This window comes from Ciona robusta, chromosome 14 (assembly GCF_009617815.1).
Source record: "Ciona robusta chromosome 14, ASM961781v2".
Lineage (NCBI taxonomy): Eukaryota > Metazoa > Chordata > Ascidiacea > Phlebobranchia > Cionidae > Ciona > Ciona robusta.
The window spans coordinates 1,563,967-1,589,738 of record NC_143248.1 but is presented as its reverse complement, the minus strand read 5'-3'; the positions used below and the strand labels follow the sequence as shown (position 1 = coordinate 1,589,738).

The window sequence follows — 25,772 nt, the reverse complement described above, 5'->3', positions numbered from 1 at the left end:
TGTTTTATTTGTCGCTACCCCAGTAGTGTTATATATAACAAGTGATTAATTATGTTACTGAACACTTAAAAAAAGGTTTTGACGCAATACACAAATTCTAGCATTAGGTTTTATTGAATCGATTTATTGAATTTAATAAAGTATATTTTGCTCTGATCATATATTAAAGAATATACGAAATACTTCATGCAGCATTATCTGACCATCTGGCCTACTACTATATATTCAGCCTTCAGAAAAGGTAATGCGCAAACTACAATTATAAAATTTGTAGATGGTCATTACGTATGAGACGCCAAACAATATAATAGAGTGGGGTTAACCGGGACGTGGGGTAATGGGGGACATTTTACGCCCCAATTTAGTGATAAACGAAAACAAAACTTACATAAACCAATATTCTCCTTTCGTGGTTCGGAATTTCCGCTTGCGTCATGTTCATTCGAACGACCGAGTATATAGGCTACAAAAGCGAACAATTGATAATGTCAATATTGTGTCAAGGGTTGGGGACTCTCTTTGAGCGCGTGGAAGAACACAAACTAAATACCCAAGATTTAAATAGCATGTAAGAAATCGATTCGTCACGCTCGTATTTTACCTGTTTTTTCGGTGAATTTTTTGGAACATTATTTTAAATTTCGTCTCTATAAACGGTGTAAATTTAAAATATTAACAAAATATTTTTTGTTGTGCTATCTATTATAGTAGGGTGGGGTAAGATGGGACGTTTTTATTCGCTTTAATCGTCACATTTGGTGGTAAACAAATAACATTTATACATAATATACAAGGGTAGCCCCGCAACTCTAATTGTTAAAAACACGATCGGGAAATATGGGATTTAGCAAATTACTATTTAGTAGGGTAGAGGAAGACAGGACAACTTTAGCACATAATATCCAAATATCCTGATCGCGTTCTAAACATTTAAAAACGGTCTATACTATGTGGAGTCGTGAGGATACGGTTTTATAATTCTTTAAAGGTTTTTTGTTTACTACGAAATAGAACGAGATAATAGAATTAGAAGTGTATCTTCCCCACCCTTGTACAATACCATATGTTTCCTGGGATGTTGCGACGAGTCAGAAACCGCGTGACGCGCGACTGCGTAATTTCATTTCCGTTTATTGTTCGAAGTAAACCCCGATAGTTGTAATTAACAACGTAGAAATAAGCATAAAAAGAATTAAAATCTGGGGTACATATTTTATCCAGTACGTGATTTTAACAAATTCGCGAGAGAATATGTAGTATGGATGTAGGTAGTTCATAATAAACATATATTATATGTCATATAGCAGGGTCATGCGATTGGGAATCTATATAAAAATCAAAACAAGTTACTTCCTATAACTAAAACGGTCAAAAATGCATAAATTTGAATTCAGAAAGGTACAGAAAATTCAGTACAAAGAAATCTAAGCTTAACCAATACAGAAGATTGCACATTGGCGATATAACGTTATACAGAGTATGCTTGATATATAAAATACAGAACATGTGTTAAAGGCAAGTAAGTATATGGGTAGTTAATAGATACGAATAACTAACTTAGGGCAGTCTTTATAAAAACGGATGTTCTGTTTCATACACCTCGTTCCAGCTTACGAGTTACCACGTATGTTACTTTGTGGGTGATTGTTTTTCTTTCTGGCTGACAATTGTGCCTAAATTATATATGTAAAATTATATACGGATGAAGGTATGATTTATAGGTTATACATCGAATTTAGGGACCAGAGCACGACTTGTTAAACTATGTGCAGTAATACAGGCTTAAAAATGCGGCAAAGCTTTAACAATTTAATAATAATTTAGCGTCCAAGTTATGTCTTGCGTAAAATAAACTCTTTTTCAAATTGAATTGCAATCACATCCTAAAAATTCAAGTATGCCCTGAGCCGAAAATCGCTTGAAGAAAAGTCTATTATTTAAATCATTACTTGCGCCAAACAAATACCGTGAATGCTTCAGAACAAAAGGTTTACAAGCCCACACGAATATTTCGTATGATTCACTTCTTACAGTTCCCGTTTTGCGTTCCGTTGATCTTGACTATGTTCACTCGGCCGAGACGAGTTACTGTGTCGTAACCGTATATTAGTTAACTTGGTTATGGAAACCGAAAAAGAACAGACGTAACTTCTATTTTGGGAAATTCTAGGGTTCAGCATATTTTCTGTTCCCACAGAAAATTTTTGGAAAAAAATTCATTGGGATTATTTTTGAAAAAAGGCACCAAAAGTGATATAAAATGTATTTATGGTGTGTACAAAATACATTTTTCCCGTTTAATTAGCCTGTTAACAAGCAGTCTAACCTGGGATAGCACGATAGGCAAGCTGAATCTAAAATTTGGTATACCGCATTGATTACTAAAGATTACAGTCGAAAGAAGGAAATTTGTTTTACAGGATTCTATGTCAAACTATTACTACTTCCTCTGCATTTAATAAAGTTTAGTTCGTGTGCCCGTGTTAATATAAATCGCACTAGAAAGTATGTAAGATTAACAATGAACAAATTTAATATATGTTATTTAATATGGGAGAGACCCTCGAGGCATGCCATGGGAGATTCAGGACAAAATAGGCCAATTACCCCAACACCCTAAAAAATATTAGACCTAATATAGTCTTATAGGTAATATACTCAATATACATAAATTACACACTCATATAGCTATGTAATTCTGGTGCCTTCAGTCAAGTCATAAAGCTATATAAACAAGTTTAAACAAACAAATAAAACGGGATAATTTACAAAATAGGTATATTCCACCAGAATAAAGGAACAATGATGTGCACAGTACCTCATAGTCAGCCAAAGATCCAAATATTCCCTTTCTGTTGCTAGTTGTTCCGTGTTTGGTTTTCCAAATATAAGGTTTCTGCAACTGTAGTAGGACAGAAGGAAACTGAAAAAAATAAACCGTATCCTTACTGTTAAGTTATAGACTCCCATAGACCGTTGTTAATTGTTTAAAACACGATCAGAATATTTAGATTAGCTTAAGGTGTCACGTCTTCCTCCACTCTACTATTGTTTTTTTTTTAATAATTTTACCTGCGTCGAAAGGTCATAAACTTTTTGTGCATAAACCTCGCAGCACGTTGTGCGAATGGGCGATATTTTGACCCATGTTGAACAATTTTCCGTGCTTCTTGCTGCTGATTTAACTCAACAATGCTAAAAAATAAAACAAAAATTTAACTATAAGAAAATACACCAATAAGTTTTTTAACCAAGTGGTCAATAATGGGTTGTCTAAAACAATCACCCACAAAGTTACATACGTGTGGTAACCTGTAAGCTGGCATAAGTTGTATGAAACAGAACACCCATGTTATAATGACTCTCATTTTTTAATTAGTTCCCACTATATTGGTTGGTAGTTGCCATTTAAGGTTATTTACTCACAATGGATCTTCATTTACAGCAGTTGACTTTTGCAAAGGATCTGGAACTAAAAAGACAGAATAAAACACTTAACAGCATGTATAAACATTTAAAGATCATAAGCCTAACAAAAGAGCTCTGTGGTGACACGACAACCTAAATTTCAAAACAGGCGTAACATCATATGTTTTGGGACTCAAGTTTACACGAAAAATTAAAAAAAAAACATGGCACATCTGAATATAATCCATATAGACAATGATTAACCCCCTTTTTAACAAAATGTACATGGTCTAATGTTAAGGTAGTTTTAGAATATGTATATTTTTATTACATACTGAAGGTTCAAAAACATACTTACCTTTCTGAATTTATACAAAATTTGCAATAAAAAATTGTCCAGAATACATAAAAAACAATTAAATAATATGTGACAAACATTGTTGTTTTACCTGGTGTAACAGTTTGTTCTTTTGCGTAAGAATTTAACTTGTCGTTTAACGACACATCAGTTGAATTTATATAAACATAGAAATAGCAAGAAGTAATGTTTGATATTGTGTGCACTTTGTGAAATACTCCTGGGGGAACCTGGAATCACATCACATAATTTTTATTTTTTTCGTTGAAAACGAAAGCAAAGATCATGGTATTTAGAAAAAGAAGGGAAGGAAATCAACAGCATAACAACAGTGCTTTGGATAAAAAGTGTGGGAAAAAGTGTCAAAAAAAGCGTGGCGGTTGCACCCAAGAATAAAAGTGAATTAGTTACAATAGTGGTTTGAATGTAGATCCTCTCATAAGCTGACACAAGGTTTATAAAACAGAACACCTATCCTATAACGAATGTCTTTTCCCGGCGATGTGAGGATGTTAAATGCCATGAGACCTTGTATAAAAGCCTGTATTTAATTCAACATATTTATACAGAACATTAACCCACCTTCAGTGTTTCCCCAACTGAAAGTGAAACATTTCTCCCAGAATCCACTTCCACCAAAACTTTACCGCGCAGCACTGAAATTGTAGTGTTGCCGAAATCTTCTTGAACAAAATTCTCAAGATGCATGCCTTGATGTATAGGGTAAAAACAAGTGATTTTAAAAGTTTTGTTACTTGAATATGGTTTATTCTCTTGTGGCAGGCAACGACAGCCGTTATAACACCGGTGTTGTTTCATACACCTCCTGTGTGCAATTTCAAAATTCCAGAAATATAATTAAATTTGATTGGAAACAAAATACTATAATCAGTGATGGGATTGTAGTAACAGTGTAATAAAAGTTGTCGTTGCCCTGACAAGTAAGGTTAAATAACATAAGTGACCTATATTCAATTACTCACATTGCCCTGCCACGCAAGGAAAAACAAATAACAACCATTTCTTTAAGTCGAACAGAAAATTTACCTGGAAAATCTGCCACAAAAACAATGTTTTGTGTTTCGTTTCGATGCAGTTTTTTCAACTCTTTTAACTTTTGTCTCCAATTTGAGAGTTCGGAAAGAACAGGAAGAGTAAAATTGGGGTGCGTGAATGGAGACCATTTGTAGTTGGCCAAGTCAACATTAGGATTGTACATTCTGTATTTTGGGTAATGGTTATATAAATGCATCCTATGCATGTATATATGATTTAAGTTCTTGAGCTTTGTTACGCACACAAAATTTTCAATACAAAATATGATGTTCTATATTTGGCCATATATATGACATGGCACAAACAAAAATATTCATTTTCAATTTAAAAACCAAAACCATCTTCAGTGTCGTTAGAATTTAAAGCGATTACTGTAAAAAACACCTAAATGATCAATGTAAAAAGTTAAAAATTATCATTGATCACTATTAAATATTAAACCAAAAAAAACGCTAACTAAAAAACCAAATACCTTTGTTGAAACCGACTATTTAGTGATTTCCAAACATCAATATATATAGAAGGGTTTTCTATTCCCATCTTAACCAACTGATATTTTAAACAGCAAGCATATTGTATGGTCATGTCTGGGTGGGCAGACCAACGACTGCGACGAGATTTTAAAAAGGCCTAAAACCAAAAATCATTCATTTAATTTTGGGCATGCGTAATTACAGGCGTAAAAGTGTTTGGCAAAATTAGGCCAGATTTTAGAAAGACTAGAATGAAAAAATAATAAATTTGGTCATGCAGTGTTTTTTTTAGGGTTATATTTTTAAATTTAGGCCAGAGTTAGTCTATTACCACGAAACCAAGGTCCAGGAACATGACTTAAATCAAACTTTAATTTTGCATTCGGGCATAACATAACTAAACAAGAAAAAAATTAGTTGTGCGAAAAATACAGGCCTAAAATTATTTAGAAAATTTAGGCCAGAGTTAGATCATTACCCCATAAAACAATTTCGTTGTATTTTTAAATTTCAATGTCATTTTTATTATACCTGCTGAACTGCACCCTTTTAATTTTAGTCAGTAAATCAAAAGTAAAAGCAATTTTTCTATGTAACACAATATATATATAAAATTTTTGTTCATTTTAGTCAAATTTATCTAAAATTTTATAACCTACCCCTGGTTTAATAAAACCTTCTTTTCCTTCCTTATCTTTATATGATATTTTAATGTGTTGATTTTGAAATGAATGAACCATCATATCCCAGCTGTAACCGTAAGGTCCTTCAGTCCATCCATTGTAACCCTGGTGTTTTATAAAAAAAAAAGATATATATTCTGATACTTCTGCTACCAGGCATCATGAAAATAATCTATCAACGGCTCATCTGGTATAAAAGAATAAATCATTTCCTGATGAAGTTTTGTCAGATAGCAGACTAAACATCGGAAATTCACTTCGTTTTTCATACGAGATGAGCTGTTAAAGGATTATTAGATCAAATATATGTAACATATTTTACTTGAGTGGCAGAGCAACATAGAAAGTAAAATTAAGGGGTTTATCATTTGTAGTTTTAAGTTGATGAATTTAAACCTAGAAAGTTTGGATTTTAAGTGTTGCACAATTATTTTACCTTAGTGATCGAGTGAGAGTAGGGTAGGAATAGCTGCTCTGTTATGTAAAGTATGGTCAACACTGCAGCCACATAGTGTTTCCAGCTAAAATTGTAGAAATAGTAAATAAAATAAACATTAATATATTAAAAAAATCTTTTTTAAATTAAAATTTGTAGTCTTAATTTTTTCAACAGTTGACATTATTTTCTGCTTTAATTACAGTTTCATGGAATTTATTTATGTTTTCCTGGCATTTAATGTCTTGACACAAATTTCAAAGTTTAATTTTTCTTAGGTTTACCTTGGTTTTGATATTTTCTCATAAATGCAGTTACTGTTTAGTTTGGCTGGTGAAAGAGACAACATATTGAATCCACACGGGAGTTTTCCAACAAATGTTTTAAAGGAATTAGAATGACAAAATATGAACATGGTTGCCAACATTGCATATGGAAACATACCTGGAAAAATGAATAAGAGCCAAGTTAGAAAACTATTGGTGATAGAGTTTTAATCGTCAAAAAAAAAAATGAAATCGACAGTCATTATAAAATGAAAGTCGTGTTCTGTTCCACACACCTCTGAGTTGGAGCAATTGCCATTAAATGTCTTGCCCAAGAACACATACCCCACAATGGTAGCAGCGTCGAGCCTTGAACCCATACCCTAACCACTGGGCTACAGCGTCGGACAATAAAAAAATCTTACCAATGTTAAACATCTGTGAATTCATAAAATGAAAGCTGGAACAGAATATAAAACCAATCCATCGAGTTTTATCGAAAAATAAAAGAAAGCCAGCAGAAATATCGAGTAGAAATCCACCAATATGAACAACAACTAGATCCATCATGGCTTCTGACATAAACAACCTATAAAAAAATTGTTCAATAAAAAAAGACAAAGCACCCACCTAAAAGTTTTTGTTAAGTTTGTAATACACCTCATGCCTGTCTAAGAAGAAAGTAACTTAACAGTCATAATCATAAAAAAATCCTCCACAAAGTTACATACATGGTAAGCTGGCACTAGGCGTGTAAAACAGAACACCCCTGATATAACGAATGTCGTTTTCCCGCCACGAAACAATGAAAAAAGTTACATTAAATACATGATAATAGACTACCATATATTAAGTCACCTCATGGGGTCAAACACCCAGTGTCTTGATAATCGTCCCATAGAATAACCACTTAACCAATCAAGATCAGTTTTTTTAAGCCCAGCATAAAAATAAACCAAAAATATCTGAAAAACGTGATTATTAGTGTGGTATTGCAATAGAAAGTAATACCAATTAATTTAAAATAAATATAGTAGGTTAGACTTACCTGAAATCTAAATAAAACATAATTCCATTGAGGTACATGGGTGTTTTGAAGAGATTTTCTTAATAAACCATCAATTGATCTGTAATGATAGTAAATTACAATGTAAACATTTTTTTTCATTGTAATTTTTTTAACTGTACAGTGTTTGTAACTTTCTGTGGTGATTTTTTTCCTAGTTGGAATTGCTGCTTGTACACTATATACATTGGAACAGTAGTTTGCACTTTCGATACACATTGTCACTTTTGTGTTAAGTCTTAAGTGTTAACCTATTAGTGACCACAGGGTTGGAGCAATTACCGTTAAGTTTTGTCAAAAGACACATACAAAGGTAGCAACATCAAGCTTTGAACCCAGTATCTTTAAAGTTACATGTGGTAATGACACTTATAACTCAACAAACAATGAAGCATGTAAAACACCATATCCATAACACTTAGTTAGTATACAATACAGTTTAAACCACTTTCTATTCTATGTGGGTGAGGTCCCGCAGTGTGGCACAGCATGGGTCCTAGTATTTTAAAATTACTTACGCATATCTGTGTGCGTCTGTAACAAGAAATAAAAAAGCAAGAAGTCCGTATAAATAAGAATGGTTGTTCCATGTTGTTTTGTCAAGGAAAAAGAAATACCAGTAGATAGAAGTAAATAATGCACAGTTAAGTCGGTACATGAACCCAACAGCAATCCCTATTGCACCTGTGTTATACAAATATTAAAAATTAAATGTATATATATATATAAATATTAAAAAAACATATATATTAAAAAGTAATATATATATATATATATATATATATATAAAGTTAAGTATGAAAAGTTATTTTTCGAACACTTTTCTTATAGCATAAGGACAAAAGTGAAGTCCAACTAATTGTATGATAAAGGACATATATTTGCCTAAATGGCATCGTCAGTTTTCATTTATTGGAATCTTACTTTACTTCTTTGCACAAGAAATATATGAGCATCAGACCAGGGTCAGATTGGCAAAGTATATGTATATATCCAAGCACTTACTTAGAAATAAGACAGTGTATAAAAATGTCATCCAATCTTGGGACAACGGATGTAAATTATGAAAGAGTGGAAATTTACAGACGAGACCGGAATCTTCCCCATATTTAATATCTGCATGGTTCATCCCTCTTTCTTGGGGAATATCAATTGCCATCAAAATACCTGAACATAAATAACTTTGTTATTTGCTATTAAAAGTAAACTGATCTAAATATTAAATAACATGACTTATTTTTATTTTTGAATATTTGTAAATAATAAATTTAATAAAACAGTAAAGAAATAGACATTAACAATAAAGTGATACACACTATGGGTAAAAACTACTGGAAGAAGATAGGTGTGAGGTAAAAATTTAGCTCTTAAACCTGTATATTTGTAATTTAGTGCTTACCAAAGGCTATTCTTGTAAAAGCCAGAATTGAAGCATCTTTTGGCCTGCTTAGTTCAGAAACCAACCATGAAAAACTGCCTTTCATTTTGTTATTAAAAAATTTCACCTAAACATCCAATTTTATAGACAAACCCACCCCAAAAATGACAAAAATAACACCAAAAAAATATGCTCTGTAGACACAAAACATAGTCTTACAATAGGTCTGATATTACCAAACAAAACCCAAAACCATTTATTTATTAGTAATTTACAATGCTATAAAAAAATTCAGTTTAAATTTGCATGCTAATTGTGTATACTGGGCCATTTTTACATACTGTTGTATAGGCCCAATAGTTTGACTTGAAAAAAAAATTTCTTAAATAAATGTTGGTACACAAATGACACTAAAATACAATAATATGATTTTTAACATAAACTTACACAACCACATTTGCACCATTTCAAATCATATAAATTACATCATACATAAAACACAAATTGAAAATCTGACACACTGACTTGATTCTCTGGTTCTGGATCTAGGTCTTATTATAATGGGAACATTAAAAGTGAGAAAAACTGTTTTAACACTATAACACCTATATGCGAAAACTTACAAATGCTGCAAACAGTTAATATTATTTCTTTTAAATTTCCATCATAGCTGAACTTTCTACTAGCGACTCCTTCGATAATTTTGACGCTGGTTCAACTATTTTTTGGTAACCAATAAAACAGTCTTTCAGTTCAGACTTTTCGCCAATAATTGCACCCTCACAAATCACACAACCCTGTATGTTTACGCCATCAGAAATTTTCACTCTGTCCATAACAACACAGTTTGAGATTCTCACCAAAGTTCCGATTTCACAATCTTTGCCAATTACCGAGCGTTTTATTGAGCATTTCTCGTTAATTTGCGTTCTTTCGCCTACCATACTATCTGTGCCAACTTGGACTTTTTCCGCTAGTTGACATGATTGGTGTACTCTTGGTAAAACATCATAAAATATGCTATCAGGTCTGCACATGTATCTATTTGCTTCTATGTAAGAAGAAAGACTGTTTATGCTGAAACAGACACCTTCATCATAAATAAGACCGTGGCAAGAAATGTTGTCTTGCGACTTTTGGGTACAGAGCGTTAGATCATTAATCTGTATTTTGTCATCATCAAAATTCATGTAAGAAGTTACATCTTTTACAAATTCTTCTTTTGAATCACCAGAGTTATCTGGGAGTTGAGATATGGAAGCAGCAGTATTGTTTCTGGGTTTCGAGAATTGCTTTTTAACGAGATATGGTAAAAGTTCACTCCGAAAAGAACTTCTGGTGCGATTCTGTTTTATATAATCCAAGACCCAGTGCTTTAAAATATAAGTATGAGCATCGTGTAAATCGCTTCGGACTTGAATTCGGGGGTAAATTTCCATCAGAGCTTGTCTTACAGGTAAAAGTTCATCATCCAAATCGGCTTCATTCAATAAAAACAAAACTCTTTGGTGAAAATTCCTAACTTGGGTCATACCAATAAACTCTCTCTGTTTTTGCTGGGCCTTTTTCTTTGACTTGACGCCAGGCAAATTCTCCAATAATGGCTGCGATGGGCAGAACAGCATGCTCACCGTCGAGTCGTGTAGCCTATGCACATCGGCGAGCTTATGCAATGGTAAATCAGTTATTACATCGCAGCTCAAAATAAGCATGTCACTTTTTATGTCATCTTTGATTAAACATAATGAGTCCACTGTATCTGTTTCACTATCGTCAGGTATTCCATAGAACTTAACAGCAATTTTACAATTTTTTAAGCAGTGTTCCACCTCTGCCTTTGCAGAATTCAATGTAACTATTATCACATCTTGAAATCCTGCTTTTTCTAACATATTTACTGGAAACCAAATTAGAGGCTTATTTCCTACAGGTAGTAATGCCTTTGGTGTATTATCAGTAAGGTCTCCCATATGACTCCCCTTGCCCCCAGCCATTATAATTGCCTGTAGTTCCATGCTTGGTATTTTCATTCCTATGTACTATGTAAGTATATGTAATAGTTCTGCAACTGTGAAGAAAAATTAGGCGACATGCCAATACCATTTTGAGATCAGAATATGCCCAATTGTAATATATGATGCATACTATAGAATGTGTTCAAAAAACAAAGTTATACCAGTCTGCAGAGTATGGCAGCTGCACAAGCGATTTTTTTACAAACTTTTGGTGATGCACGCAAAAATTTGTTCTACGCAAGCCAATTATTTAAACAAAGAAAAAAATACGAATTAAATTAAGTACGATTTTCTGATGTGGCTTGGGAGTTTGCACGTTGATTTTGGATGATAGCATCCCACGTGCACAAGCGAAAAATAACCATCTTGCATGCCCGAGATGTTGACAGAAACTGCCATACTCTGCAGACTGGCAGTTGTATAAAAGTATGTACATTTATCAAATCTATATAGTAATAATACTATATTATATATATGGGGTACAAGGTAAAAATACTATATAGCCTATATGGTTTACTTGAAATTGCAAACACATATAAAAATCCGGTAATAAAGGTCTAAGTGATGAGTATTAGTAGTTTGACTATGTATTATTGTATGCTGCGCCGCCAATACAGTTCAAATGAAACTACACCCTATTCTCAGACTCCTACCAGTAAATTGACAGATATTGACATAATTCTGTATACAATAATGTAAGTAAATAACTGAATAGTAACAAAAAGGTGCCAGCCAGTAACAAAAAGGTGCCAGCCAATAACAAAAAGGTGCTTTTTATTTGTGTTCCATCGTTCGGCTATGCTAAATGTAACAGCGGCGGTTAGCCTCGCAATGTAAGCAGTAAATATATACAAATACGATATATCTGTCGTTAATCATATTTTTTAAACAGTTAATACAAATAGAAACAAATTTACCTTTGCAAAAATACTAAAAAACGTGCAAAAACGTATAAAATTTTAGAAGTGTAATAATTGGGGAATCCCCAATATCTTTCTACAAAAACAGATGTGCTGACGTGCACATACATTTGGGGATCTAAACAAGAAGATTTAAGTAAGACTTTATATGCAAATTGTGTCTAGAAACTGGTTACCAACAGGTATTACTATTTGGCAGTTATGCAAAAACATAATCGTAAAGTTTCATACTTGACAACAAGCGATTTCTGTGGAACAACTTTAGGTGCGTGTCAAATCGTCGGTAGGTGGTTAATGCGGGGTAGGATAATATAGACATGGCAATTTGTAATTGGGATATTTTAGAAAAAAATCAGTGTTTGTTTACTGCGCGTGTGGGTAATGAATCGCAGTTCTACAACTTTTAGGGTAAATAAAACAAACATAATAATTATTCTAGTCTACATTACGAATGCGAATATATATATATATATATATATATATACCAAATACAACATGATTAAAATTGCTTCATTCATTCGGATGGTGTGCATCCTTTACACAGTGATGTCGCAATTTCATTTCCAGTGTCAAATCCAAGAGTGAGGACGAAGAGGTCAATCACAAGACTTATGTCATATAAACTGTTTGATGTACTTTTGTTGAGCGATCGTGGCAGGACAAAGGATACGCAAACTGCTGGAATTGCGTCTGACACAACACATACTGCTGTGAGAAGAATAAGCTTCCGCATTGTCCGTATAAGTGTGTTATTTGTGGTAAATCCAGGGCTCGGGGTCTCGCAATTGAAGTGGCGTGATCTTCTGTATCGAAATAGCGGGTAGATTAAAATTGTCAGAAGGAAAATCTGACCGATTACAATACAAGCGTATGCGACAAAAATTGGGTAATTGACTTGTCGGCTGGGTCTAAGCACACAGCCGTCTTTTGCAGCTACGTAATTTGTAGGTAAGACGAAAACAATCATTAGCGCCACCATTCCTATCCAGATAAAAATTAGACACACAAATCCAAGAACGTTCATTTTTTGTCCCAGATTGAAAATCGGGTTGTCGTATAACTTCTTATGCCTGCACCATAAACAAGTGTATATGAACACAGCAGAAATCCCATACAGTACAATCGACGCATCGGTCAGCACTTCGCATGTGACGTCATCGCCTACGTCAGAGGTGACGTATACTAAAGCTTGAGTGAAAACTAACCGCACTTGGCAAAAAACAGCAGCGTTGACATTGCACCAGTGAACGTAATCTTTTTTGCTTTTTCCGAATCGAATGCCAAAAGTTACAAGAGAAACAACAAGCCAAGATATTGCGATAAAAAGAACCCCGACAATTGTCTGACTGAATCCTTGCTGAAAGTCGCCATTGCTAATATTAATGCTTGAGTTACCAGCCATTTTCAACAGCACATCTAAATAACAGTGTGTGTTATTCAAAACAGGAATAAACTGTGACAGACAGTCTATTATGATAACAATAGGTTTCATGCATAGTTTATTCAAATATTTTGACTTACTTCATTTATAGACCAAGAGCTAATTTAAATAAAGCAGGGTCAGACGTGGGTATTATGTCACAACGTCCGTTCGCCAAGTTATATAAATACTATCATAGAGTTAAACGGTTTTATTATTATTTTAAACGTTTTTATTATTATTATAACGAGTTAGAAGCCATGTTAACCCCAATTCTGCTAAAGTGAATTAGATGTTTAAAAATTGAATATTATATATATTATGGTGGGGTAAGATGGGACATCGTTAGCAGAGAATGAAATGTGCTATATCTTACCAACCGAGTTTTAGCTTTCTCAGTTTAAATACGCGCTTCTAATATTTACTCAGGAATGTTTGAATGTTTTAGCGAACAAACAATACAGAACACATCTAAAGTAGCATCACTGGAATTGCAATATTTGACGGAAGGCCTTTAAGTTATCGTTCTTTTTACAAAGCTCACGGGAATTCCCGTTAGCGTTACTCAAATTTGCCCTTTACATTTCCTAGGTACATATATTCAGAAAACTACTAATTAAATATTAGTAGCTTATTAGATGTGTCGGAAAATATAAAGTCCTTTCAATTCTACTGAGAACACATTTAAACAGCGATTAAAGAGCTCTTTCTATTGCGACCAATGGACATCTATGAGTTAACTTGGTTTTTGAAAGCACTTCACGTCAAAAACAAATAAAACACCGACCGCATCAAACGTATTTCTGCAGACGAGTTCAGTTAAAAAGCAACAGGCATTTCCGCTACATGTAACGTGGCCTATGTAATAACGATAACATGCAGGTACTACAGTTAACTTTATGTAATTGTTAGACTTAAAAATAATATAGTGCGTAAAAATTTTACAAGAATTTACAAATTTCTCTTCTAACTTATCCAAGATTTTTACACCATAACTAAATGGTGTGCCCATTGACAATACAGCAAGTCTTGACTGCCTATGTAATATTATTAGCCGTTAACCAACTATTTCTTTTTCGTTAAAAGTCACACGGATAGCTTGAGTGTTTAGTTTTTGTAAGAAATGGAAAACGGAGAAGAGGCGACTGACTCTACTGGTTATTCGTCTAACGAAGATTTGGAAGTAAAAAAACTTAAAGATTTGGTTAGAAAGTTGGAAAAACAGAATGAACATCTTCGTCACAGAACTGGAAAACTCACAAATGTAAGGTTCTATTTTGTACATATATAACCTTATTGAAAAGTTATTAAGCTGCTAATTCATTTCTCTTTGTTAAATCAATTACTTGGATCTTCATTACTGTATTTAAATGTATAAATAAAACTTAGGTAAATGTAATAAATTCCGCTAATCTGACCCTGATCAGGTGCTCATACAGATTCTAATTGAGTTAGAGACTGACGATGCCATTAAGGTGAAATATATATATATATATTTTATTATACAATTGTTTGGACTTGATTTTTGTCTGTTTTGTTTTCATAGCACCAGATCTCTAAAAAATTATGTTTTTTACATTTAGTCTTCGAAACGCAAAAGCATTGCAGAAGTAGAAGATGCAAGCGGGGATAATGCTCTTCCTGATAAAGAGGAAGACATATCTAGTTTAAACGATGGAATTGCTCTTCTTGATGAAGATGATTTACTTGTTAACACAAATTACGGAGATGACACTTCATGGTAAGTAAAGATGCATGACAGCATGATATAAATTTTGATTTTTTTATATAAGTTCGAATTTAGATACGGGATTTAGTATTCTGTTTATTGATGTTATCATACGTCAAAATGTCATCACTTGAATTTATATATATTTATTAACGGTTTTATTTCATTGTAAAAAAACATTTTTTTAAGTACCAACATTTTTTGGGGGGGGGAGGGAAACAAAGTTTATTTTTTCTTAATTCACAAAATATTAGTTTGTTGTATAGCCTATATAGTAGATTTTGTAGATATTTATACTTGTTGAATGTTGTTTTTAATATTTCCCCCTATTTAAAAGTAATTCCACACGTTTCAACTGACCACAAAGGTAATAGAATTGGTTTAAAATAACACGATGTGTTTACATAGGTGCTTTACTATTTATCAAGTTATGCAAACAAAACATTATTAACATTCAAAATTAAATTGCTGATAGTCTGCTACCATTGTTGGTGTGTGTGTTTTGGGGTAAAACACAATTTATATATGCTGCCTCCAATGGTCCAATACAGTGGTGATATATTATAATTTGCAAAGTTGCAATTATAAAAAAAGTACAACTTGCTAATCACCAGCACAGTTTTATGACCAATGGGTGGGAGCAATGTTTTTTGTCACTTTAAAAATGGAAAAGACCCTCAAATAAAATTACCCACAGATACCTATAAAGCAACTTATAAGCGAGCACGAGTTGTATGAAACAAAACACCTATGTTATGACTGTCATTGCTCCACCACGCGAGGAAAAATAAGTTACGAATGTTCAAAAATAAGATACAAAGTGGACACAAGTTGTATGAAACAAAACACCTATTTTATAAGTTATAGCAACTGTTAGTGGCCTGCCACGCAAAGAAAAAAATTAACAATTATTCATTTAAACTGTTATTTTTTTATAGGCTGTACCAATCCCCAGCAGTGAAGTCAAAAGCAAAAAGATCTGACTCGCACAGTAATAAAACATGGAGGTCACCTCAAGAATGGCTTACAGATGAATTAGAACACCCCACCACTCCACAACTAGTATCTGCCAAGCAAAATATTCTCCGAAAACTGGATGGTGTTTATGATTATAACAGTGAGTTTGTATTAGTATTATGTTCAAAAATTATTCAAAAATGTTCAAAAATGTTCAAAAATTTCTGTATCATTTAGCCATTATTATTTGTATTGGCTAGTCACTTAACGACAGGGTAACAACTGTATTTCAGTGTAAAACCTATAATATAGTTGTTACACTGATCTTTAAAATAGGCTGTTGTAACATGGGGTTCAATAACACACCTGAAATAATACAAAAATATGTATCATATAGACTTTTAATTGATATAGCCTATAGTTTATAAATGTTACATTGTTTTAACTGGCCACATTTCTTCAGTACCTAGCCGTTTATCTGACATCAGCTATCTGCAAAGATCTGTTGAAAAAGATCTAAATTTAACTGATACTTACAAGTTAGAAGATGCAACTGATGTACAAGTAGTTGCCAGAATGCAGCAAGAAGGTAATATTTTCTCTATGCTGTAGTAGTACTACAATCTACAAGTTCTTGCCGAAAATAAGTTTGCAAGATTTTTGCTTTTTTAATATTTTTTTCGAAATGATTGTTATTTTTGGTGTTTTTTTTCTTTTCTAATTCCCCCTTTTTAGTAGAAATTTAAAATTTTGATTTTTTAATTTTTTTACTCTGTACATTACATAGAAAAAATATAGCTTTGGTCCTAGTGAATAATGAAGTCTAAAAATATTTTCATTTATTCAAAATTTTTGCAGGAAAAAAATTATCACAACCAAAATTTATTGACTTTTAATGTATTGACAAAATGACAAGTCAGTGTGGTAATATTGCACAGGGGAGTTAGTAGCTACACACCTGTCATAAAACATAGGACATTTATTCCCTGGTGTTTATATTTAATTACGTAGTTGCTAGCGATCAATTCATCTGTTTACATATTATATGCAATAGTTGGGAAAATGTGTGTATTAGTGTTTGCTATAGCACTGTAGTATCAAACATACAGCACCAAACTTGTAACCGGAGGATACTGGGTTCAATGTTTGGTGCTGCCACTATATTATGTGTTGTGACAAATTGGATTATATTTTGTAAACAGAATATATATATATATATATTTATATTTATATTTTTTTTCAGAACTGAGAAAAGACACTGTGACAAGCACAAGAAATTCAAATGATAGACAAGGTTAGATTCAACTACCTGTTTCATTATTTAATTCCATTTATTAAGTTTAGGTCACCTACAAAATATAAGTTGACCTTTTGAAATTAAAAAAACGGTAAAAAATTTGAAACAATTATACTTTAAATTGCTCTGGTGCTTTAACCATCGTGGGTGCATGCGGTCTTGAGCAAGATAAAAGACACCAACAGTAATTGTTTTAACTCAATAGTCAGGCACACTTGGTAACTTGCTACAGTAGCAATGGTTCTAACTTAAAAATGAACAATTACACAAAAATAATTTACTAAAAAAATAAATATAAATAGGTACCTTACAGGGTTGAAAAATTAGATTTTGTTTACAGAAAACACCTCATACACACATCAGACAAGTCCACGTACTCACCATACAACAGGACTTGATGTCCCTACTAACCAGGAACGCAAAGGTTCATTGGAGGAAGAGTTAGATCATCATTCATCCTCATCAGGTTTTTATCTTTTTTAAACTTTCGGGTTACAAACATAGGTGTTAAACTGAAAGGGTTCAAAATTTTTTAAGGGAAATTGAATTGTCGTTAAAAAGCCTTTGAAAAATAATTTTTAGAATTCCTTTTTATTAATTAAATTTTCATAAAAAAAAACTTTTAAATTGCTCAAACATTTCTGTTTTTCATTAATTGTGTGCACTTTGAGAATTTTAGCAAAATAAGTAAACAATAAAAAAAGCCTAACAGGCTACGTAAGTGCATTAATATTTGATAAAGTAACTTAATGACCAATTGGAGGCCCGTTGCCTACTTGCCTATACATTTATTTTATATATAAATGTCAAGATGCCTATATATAGCTTAAAGCTATAATCAATCTTTTGGAAACTTATCACTAACTGACAATGGGACATTATATTGGTTCCAATAAAAAAATTATTTGATTTTATTATATATATATATATAATAAAATTAAAAGCGAGGCCTGAATGTGCCCCCGAACCCCTCTAGATGTGCCACTGTACCCATTTTTTTAAATCAGACCCTTTTTTACCACAGGTTCCCCCCATCATGGCCACCATCTACCAGTACCAAGTCAAACCATGACAACAGCTTATGGTTTGTACCCGTCTACTATGTGTAAGGAAGATGAAAGCCCTGTCAGAAGTAAGTGCTGTGTGGGTTGTGTTATTACAGTTGTGTTAAGAGGCATGTGATTTAATGAGAGTGTTTTAGAGCCTGTTTCGTATTTTTGGAAGTTTAGTGGTACCTTTAGATCACATGTGTGCATTTCTATTTATATGCAAATATTGGTCAATGGGTGTCGCGAAGATAAGGTTTTATAATTCTTCGAATGTTCTTTGTTTACTACTAAATTTGATGACAAAATAGAGTAAAAGGTATCCTGTCTTCCCCACCCTACTGTATAACACAGGAAAAGAAAACAGTTATAAAAATAAAACATATGATATAATACAGGACCAAGTACACCAACAAGATTAGAACGACATTCTCCCTCACCAAGATCAATAAGCCCTGCCCCTGCACGTAAACCAAACACAGGTATTTAGGCGAATCAAAATAAATTACTAATGACATAAATTATCCTGCGATAATTGTCGATGAACTAATAGACCTGTGTTAATTTGGCAAAATCTGCTAAACTCTGAATTCTGAAACTAGTTTTACTGCTTAAATTCTGCTGTTGCATTTATAAACCACAAGCCATTTGTAATGTATAAAACGGTTTTAAACCGACCAAAACTTAATTAAAATTACAGGTACAATGCATATATCACTATCAGTTATGGCCTGCACTACAGTGTGGCTCAATGGTTAGGCGCTTGCATCGTAACTGAAGGATCTAAGCGCATCGCCCGATTGTGTAATGGGTCAACTCCAGCCTAAATCTCAGGTCCCATACCATGCTGTAGGATATGATTATTATAGAATAGGCCTATACAATATTATATTTCAACTAATAATTACTTGAAAATATTGAATCATATATACAACACAGGTGTAAAAGGATTACGGCGTAGTTTACCCCACCCATCTAGAACACACACACCTTCAAAATCAAACTCAAATCTCGCTTCGAACTCGTATACGCAAGAATATTCTACTCCACCTTCTCATTCAGGTACAAACTTTGCATTTTTGTGCTGTTTTTTTACAAAATTTAGGGTAACTTTGTTAAGATGCATTTACATAGAAAACCTCATTGATTAATGTGGTGAATGTAATATACTTTGGCTTTGCTTGTTTGTATTTGTTTGTATAGGCACTAAACAGCAAGTTAAAGCTGGTTTACATTTAAACTGGTGTGTTTGAGCAAGATATAACAACAATTTCTCCTACCTATGTGACACTGATAGGTTGTCTAAATTGTCAAGTCATACAATATAAAAAGTTACAAATAAGCGCCCACGAGTTGTATGAAACGGAACAACCTTATTATAACGACAGTCAATGCCTGCCCCGCAGGAAAAAAGATACATTCATTCATTCTGTTACCACACTAAGACATTTTATTTTCACAGCACCAAACATTAAATCGTCCCTCATAGCACCAACATCAAGACTCACTAAACTAACCACGAGAACTGGTATCCCACAATCACCTTCTGCTAGTTCTCCAATGGGTAATGGTAGGTTATATCGGTTACATTTTTCAAGATTTTTAATCTTTTTTTTTAATGTATACCAGGTTGGGGTAATGGGGTTCTTCATGTTTTCATTTGATTTTTGATCATTTTTTATAAAATATTTAAAAAATTTTAGAAGTAGGTTCCAGGTTGGGGTAATGACCCATGTTTTTATCTCGTTATATAAGTTACAATTTTCGACATCATTTTTAAAAAATTAAAATTTATTCAGCATATGAAATTTAAAACAGCCTACAATGTTCCAACGTTTTTCATTTTACCACACAGTACTATATTCAATATTTTATACCAGGTGCCCGCGCTTCTCCTGCCAGACGTACTCTGCCTCGTCCCAGTCAGACGTCAACTAGCATGCGGTACCCCAGTACAACCAATACCCGTCCGACGCCAGCCGCTGCCCCGGAGCCGCAACCGTCCGCGGACATTTGGGGCGACGATGACGAAGTGTATTGAAGCACCAAGCCGCATAACGCCCACTGTGATTACCCCGCGGTGCAAAAGCATGGTGTGAACGCATCAAAAAGCGGTTTTGGTCGGCTGGAACCGGTTTTCGTCGGTGGTCACACAAGAAATCGTTGCACAACGATATATAGTAAGCTGGGGGCGGATGGGACACCTTTCTGATTAATTTTCTTGTTTCATTTGGTATCAAAGAAATAGAATAATAAAACCGTATTCCCACGACTCCCATACCGTTGTTTTTTGTTTAACACACGATCTGGATATTGTTTTTTATGTAATAAATGTGTCCCATCTTACCCCAACGTACGGTATGTCCTAAACCTCGTCCATTTAGACCCAAACGACTCGATTCAATAATACACGCTTTAGTATTACGACCCCAAAAGTAATCGCTTTAGCTGTACCAAAAACGTTATTTTATCGTAAATCGCATCCAGGATAACTGGTTTTATTGATTTTAAACTGGCCATGCATGCACTACGGCCACGTATGCATTTACGTGTTCATTACTTTGCTTATTTTTCGTACTTTTGCCTTTAAAGTAAGGTCAACTGAGATTTAGTTCACGTATTATCATACCATTAATATTATACATCAGATGTTTTAGCAGTTTTGGCACAAAAGATATTGTATAGTTTCGCCTGAACCGCATTCTGGTAAAACAACAGAAAAACCCTATATGAGTGAGGACCTACTGTGAGGCATGCCATGGGACCTGGGGTTTAGTCTGAATTGTCACATTACCCCGTAAATATGACGGGGTTAAGCGGAACATATACCGTAAGTGCACTGTGTTCTTTTTGGGTGTGTGCGAAATATTTGCCCCGAAATTGGCAATCATATTTATAGTACTGTGGAGTTTAAGCCCTCTAAAACCCATATTTCCAAACTCTGTTTTAAACAAAGAACGGTATTTCAGAGTCGCAGGCTCTGGTTATACGACTGTAAATGTTCTTTATTTACATCAAAAACTGAAAACATATCCATCTTACCCCACTCTACTTTAAAAGCAACTGATATTCTGACCTTTAGCGTTTTGCTGTTGTGACTCGATGCTTCGAAGGTACTTCGCAAAATATATAGTATTATTTTATCATTTCTGCTCTGTGATGGTCTAATCAAATTACTGTCTGTAGAAATGCAGCGAAATTTTGAGTTCTACATTTTAATATCTGAACAGATTCACGTATTTTATACAACACATATCTGCTTATGTAGAATATAACATTGGAACAAAATAATAGGACTTAATATAACATATACTGGAACAATAAGAACAATCGCTAACAATAAAAATGGCCAGACAGGTATAATTCTGTGGGATAAGATGGGATACCGTTAGCACCTAAATCCCACATTTCTTAATCTTTTTTTAAACAATTAACAACTTTTTAAAGCCGTGGGGCTACGGTTATAAACCAAGTCAGTAAATATTCTTTGTTAACTTCAAAATGGAACAAGAAAATAAAATGAAAACATTTCCCATCTTACCCCAACCTACTATTCATAAATATGTACTACCGGCACAGAAAATATTACGCTAATTTCTGTTCATTTACCCAAAACAATTATGCATTTTTAAATCATATACACAACATGTGTTACAAAGTTACAAAAACTATAAATAAACTTTAAAATTCAATTCACCTTAATACACAGAAGCATTGCATTTCACAACAAAAACGGATTCTTTTTTTTTCGTGGATTTCACGCCCATAAGATAACCGCCTATGATGTACAAGACAGCTGAACTGCCAGACATAAGCAGAGACGATCCGGCTATAAAGGTCCCTCCGTTCTTAATGTGGTAGAGCTGATAAGACGGCATAAAGAATCGCGTGTTCACGTCCAACGTGAACCACCAACAACTAGAAAAGTTAGTCAGATTGGTATAATGGTATAGTATTGGAAATGTGTGGCACTTTTTTATTCTATTTTTTTCTGTGGTAGTAAACAAATAACATCCAAAGAATTATAAATACTATATCCTCACGATTCCCATAAACCGTTGTTAATTGCTATTTAAAACACGACCAGAATATTTGGATATCCGTAGAATAGTAACATTTAGGCAATGGGCCAATTAATTCTGGCGAAAATCGCAGGACCCATGGCGTGCCACGCTGCGAACTTCACCCACTGTGACGTACAAACAGACCAACCTTATAAGTCCGAACATTCCGCTCAGCCCGGCCAAAGCTCCAGCCAGAACCGAAAGAACATTATGCCGACGGAATCGAGATATATTTGGATGAGTAAACGTACTTTCTCGTATGTGTCCATCGAATATAACTGAAGTAACAGCAAGTACACAAGCTACTGTACCGATGAATATACCAAGCAAAGCAACGGCTCGAATTCCCTAAAATATTTGTTTTAGCAACGTTTGTTGGATAATGGTTTAATAGGTGTCACTAGTCGTTATAACACGGGTATTTTGTTTCATACACCTTGTGTCAGCTTACGAGTTTTCATGTATTTAACTTTGTGGATAATTATCCATTTACTTATTTTAAGCCCATGCATGGTTGAGAATTTAAACAGCCCATAATAAGGGTTCACTGGGTTGGATCAATTACCGTTAAGCGTCTTTCCCTTGGACACATAGGCCTGCGCCCACAATGTCCAGCATATAGCCTACATTTAAACCCACCATAAGAAGACATGTCGATCTCTGTAGAGACACATATGTACAATTCTTTGACTTTTCTAAATTTACAATTGCCACCAAATTGTTCGCATAATGGAGCTGAGATGTCAGTTGAGTATGATACTTTGTCCACACAGTAAGATTCCCTTTAATAGCAATTGAATCGTTCTTTGCAACCGGCCGAATTTCAACTGACGCTGATAAATTAGTCTTCGAAGTGTAGGTCAGAAATTTCGGGTCTGGATAATTTGGCAGAAACGCACATTCGGTCCAGAGACCACGAATGCCGATTGTAAACCATTGAGATGGCCGAGTAAAAATCGTCTTCAAGTTAGTGTCAGTCACACTATGAGTGTCTTGACTACTGTTTTCGTCTGCTTCTGTGGGGGTGACAGTCGAATCTAAAACATAAGTATAGTAGGTTGGGAAAAGATGGGACACTTTTTCAATCTATTTTCTCTACCAATTTGGTAGTAAACAAACATTCAACGTTGTCACTTAATTGGCCATTGTCACTTAATTGGCCACAAAAAACTGACCCATATATCATCACGTTCACAAAATAGCACGCCACTAAACTTATAACTCATGCTTTCAAATCTAACTTTTACAGCCAGAACGTCGATTTTACACACTCAACAATACTAAGTCTAGCCAAAGTTAGTATACTTTGAGTCTAGTCAACATGCTTAAAAGAAAAGAGGCCAATCCCGTTCCCGCGTTTAATAATTAAAATTACAAGGAATGTGAAACGCACAGAAAAAAGTACATTTTCCAAGAATTGCGTAACGTTATCAAGCTAGTGTTGGTTTGAATCAGCGTAAGGCATTGCGCAATTAAAGTCACTTAACAGTAATTGTAATGTAGCAGTCCAAGTTGGCAGTTAAAGAAAAATTAAAATACTTTGTAACTCAAAACACTAGGTGTATCATGCTACGTTTATCATTTATACAATATGACACACGTATTTAACTTGCTAAGTGATAAAAAATACGTGATAATACTGTAATGTTTAAACATTTATTTTGATACGAGGGTGGGGGGAGATGGGACATTTTTTTATCCTATTTTTGCGTCCCAGTTCGTAGTAAACAAAGAACATTTAAAGAAATATAGATATCCTCACGACTCCCATGGACCGTTGTTAATTGTTTATAACACGATTACGATATTTGGATATATGCTGTGCTAAAGGTGTCCCATCTTTTCCCACCATATATATACAGTAAAAGCATTCACTAACTTATGTGGTCTGAATGGATATCCTTCAGTATACACAATATGCAATCTGGTTCCTGACTGCTCTCATTAAACTGGTGCATTGACTCGTATTCAAATGTCGTTTCGGGCAGTTTCACGACACTTCGTCTCCAGTCTGGTATAATAAATGAAACCAGAATACCTGAAAGCAGATAATATAGCGTTTCCAGTTATAGGTTTTTAAGTTATACATTAAGTACTAAATAACAATTGTTGCAACAGAATGCGAGCTATTTAAAAACAATAGCCTACATCAACGACACATAAAAGATTTTCAGATCTAGTTTTACGCTACAATACAAGGATCGTATGTTTTAAAAATCTATTGGATGACAATTTAGATGAGCTAATACAGTTAGGCTGTGGGAAGAACTGTCTTATATTAAATTTAAAAACGCATCACATTTCTACTGTTGCTTCCATACACATTGCAAGACTTAAAACCGTCTTTTGAGTAGTATACTTTTTGCAATTCTTAGACTTTTAGAGTATGCTCTAGTATATATAAAAGACATAAAACTATCTTTAAGACAATATTTATCTAATTTCTTTACCATTGGATGACAATTTAGATGAGCTAATACAGTTAGGCTGTGGGAAGAACTGTCTTATATTAAATTTAAAAACGCATCACATTTCTACTGTTGCTTCCATACACATTGCAAGACTTAAAACCGTCTTTTGAGTAGTATACTTTTTGCAATTCTTAGACTTTTAGAGTATGCTCTAGTATATATAAAAGACATAAAACTATCTTTAAGACAATATTTATCTAATTTCTTTACCTGTCCATGCTATAACTAGCAATGTAGTTCCCAGCATTTGCCCACTTCCAACTTGCGTGTAGCTCGCCATTCTACAGTAGCTTGAATTCAACTGTCATGCTAAAACTGACTGGTATACGAAATATATAACGTCGAAGGCTCAACGGTCAAAATACCAACCGATTTTAGGATTAAGAAAATGAATTCCGTATTCGTGTTCAAACGTCTACAAACAATTAACGTGCGGTCGATGAGGGTACAATGCCAAACGAACTGATTTCAATTGCGAATCATTTTCGATCGAAGGTTAATTAGCAGTTGATGGATTGCTACTTCGGTAAATGGAGCGTGATTGGCTAGTTTAAAATTTCACCAGCCAATCAGCTACGCTGACATTTTACAGTTTTAAAATAATGTACAACACACTTTTTGCACCCGCTATATAATTTAATGGCGATTCTATTCTATGTGGATGAGGTCCTTGACGACGACATAGGATTTAGGCCAGATTTGGCCGATTACCCCAAAAAATGTTAGCTA

General features: G+C 33.9%; 4 protein-coding genes across 7 annotated transcripts; 1 reads left to right on the top strand and 3 right to left on the bottom strand.

The window, feature by feature from the left end:
• Nucleotides 1–95: 95 nt before the first annotated feature.
• LOC149724809 (vitamin K-dependent gamma-carboxylase-like) lies at nucleotides 96–9,311 on the bottom strand. 4 transcript variants are annotated; one of them, XM_089891794.1, is made up of 17 exons: nucleotides 9,146–9,311; nucleotides 8,752–8,913; nucleotides 8,265–8,430; nucleotides 7,729–7,807; nucleotides 7,539–7,645; nucleotides 7,106–7,269; nucleotides 6,699–6,858; nucleotides 6,415–6,499; nucleotides 5,955–6,083; nucleotides 5,295–5,452; nucleotides 4,814–4,986; nucleotides 4,349–4,476; nucleotides 3,858–3,996; nucleotides 3,427–3,472; nucleotides 3,073–3,195; nucleotides 2,819–2,923; nucleotides 96–463 (listed from the first exon to the last, which is right to left on the bottom strand). In XM_089891794.1, the coding sequence occupies exons 1-17, from the start codon at nucleotides 9,228–9,230 to the stop codon at nucleotides 439–441; spliced, it is 2,034 nt and encodes a 677-aa protein (XP_089747920.1). In that variant the 5' UTR covers nucleotides 9,231–9,311; the 3' UTR covers nucleotides 96–438. The 4 variants fall into 4 exon arrangements, with proteins under 4 accessions (XP_089747920.1, XP_089747918.1, XP_089747919.1 ...); XM_089891792.1 differs by lacking the exon at nucleotides 96–463 and adding an exon at nucleotides 1,116–2,088; XM_089891793.1 differs by lacking the exon at nucleotides 96–463 and adding an exon at nucleotides 1,116–2,088 and having other exon boundaries at nucleotides 3,427–3,466.
• A 6-nt stretch (nucleotides 9,312–9,317) lies between these two features.
• LOC149724808 (translation initiation factor eIF2B subunit gamma-like) lies at nucleotides 9,318–11,154 on the bottom strand. Its single transcript, XM_089891810.1, has one exon. The coding sequence runs from the start codon at nucleotides 11,152–11,154 to the stop codon at nucleotides 9,778–9,780; it is 1,377 nt and encodes a 458-aa protein (XP_089747936.1). The 3' UTR covers nucleotides 9,318–9,777.
• A 3,054-nt stretch (nucleotides 11,155–14,208) lies between these two features.
• Nucleotides 14,209–21,115, top strand: LOC149724807 (uncharacterized). The gene is made up of 12 exons (XM_089891812.1): nucleotides 14,209–14,361; nucleotides 14,566–14,743; nucleotides 15,063–15,220; nucleotides 16,147–16,325; nucleotides 16,629–16,754; nucleotides 17,409–17,459; nucleotides 17,803–17,928; nucleotides 18,487–18,594; nucleotides 18,907–18,990; nucleotides 19,448–19,570; nucleotides 19,971–20,078; nucleotides 20,389–21,115. The coding sequence occupies exons 2-12, from the start codon at nucleotides 14,603–14,605 to the stop codon at nucleotides 20,547–20,549; spliced, it is 1,365 nt and encodes a 454-aa protein (XP_089747938.1). The 5' UTR covers nucleotides 14,209–14,361; nucleotides 14,566–14,602; the 3' UTR covers nucleotides 20,550–21,115.
• Nucleotides 20,894–25,594, bottom strand: LOC149724806 (uncharacterized). The gene is made up of 6 exons (XM_089891817.1): nucleotides 25,254–25,594; nucleotides 24,452–24,610; nucleotides 23,212–23,609; nucleotides 22,721–22,920; nucleotides 22,206–22,426; nucleotides 20,894–21,688 (listed from the first exon to the last, which is right to left on the bottom strand). Exons 1-5 carry the CDS (start codon nucleotides 25,321–25,323, stop codon nucleotides 22,207–22,209), a joined length of 1,047 nt encoding a protein of 348 aa, XP_089747943.1. The 5' UTR covers nucleotides 25,324–25,594; the 3' UTR covers nucleotides 20,894–21,688; nucleotide 22,206.
• Nucleotides 25,595–25,772: the final 178 nt, after the last annotated feature.

What these genes read in the sequence shown, in the direction of transcription:
- LOC149724807 (XM_089891812.1), top strand. Translation starts at nt 14,603, where the DNA reads ATGGAAAACGGAGAAGAGGCGACTGACTCTACTGGTTATTCGTCTAAC. An exon ending in TGCCAGAATGCAGCAAGAAG is followed by an intron (nt 16,755 to 17,408) that starts GTAATATTTTCT and finishes ATTTTTTTTCAG; the next exon opens with AACTGAGAAAAGACACTGTG. An exon ending in TACTCCACCTTCTCATTCAG is followed by an intron (nt 19,571 to 19,970) that starts GTACAAACTTTG and finishes TTATTTTCACAG; the next exon opens with CACCAAACATTAAATCGTCC.
- LOC149724808 (XM_089891810.1), bottom strand. Translation starts at nt 11,154, where the DNA reads ATGAAAATACCAAGCATGGAACTACAGGCAATTATAATGGCTGGGGGC.
- LOC149724806 (XM_089891817.1), bottom strand. Translation starts at nt 25,323, where the DNA reads ATGGCGAGCTACACGCAAGTTGGAAGTGGGCAAATGCTGGGAACTACA. An exon ending in TATCCATTCAGACCACATAA is followed by an intron (nt 23,610 to 24,451) that starts GTTAGTGAATGC and finishes CTTATGTTTTAG; the next exon opens with ATTCGACTGTCACCCCCACA. An exon ending in GATCGACATGTCTTCTTATG is followed by an intron (nt 22,921 to 23,211) that starts GTGGGTTTAAAT and finishes CAAATATTTTAG; the next exon opens with GGAATTCGAGCCGTTGCTTT.
- LOC149724809 (XM_089891792.1), bottom strand. Translation starts at nt 9,230, where the DNA reads ATGAAAGGCAGTTTTTCATGGTTGGTTTCTGAACTAAGCAGGCCAAAA. An exon ending in ACTCTCACTCGATCACTAAG is followed by an intron (nt 6,084 to 6,414) that starts GTAAAATAATTG and finishes ATAAAACACCAG; the next exon opens with GGTTACAATGGATGGACTGA. An exon ending in TTTTGTGGCAGATTTTCCAG is followed by an intron (nt 4,477 to 4,813) that starts GTAAATTTTCTG and finishes CTATACATCAAG; the next exon opens with GCATGCATCTTGAGAATTTT.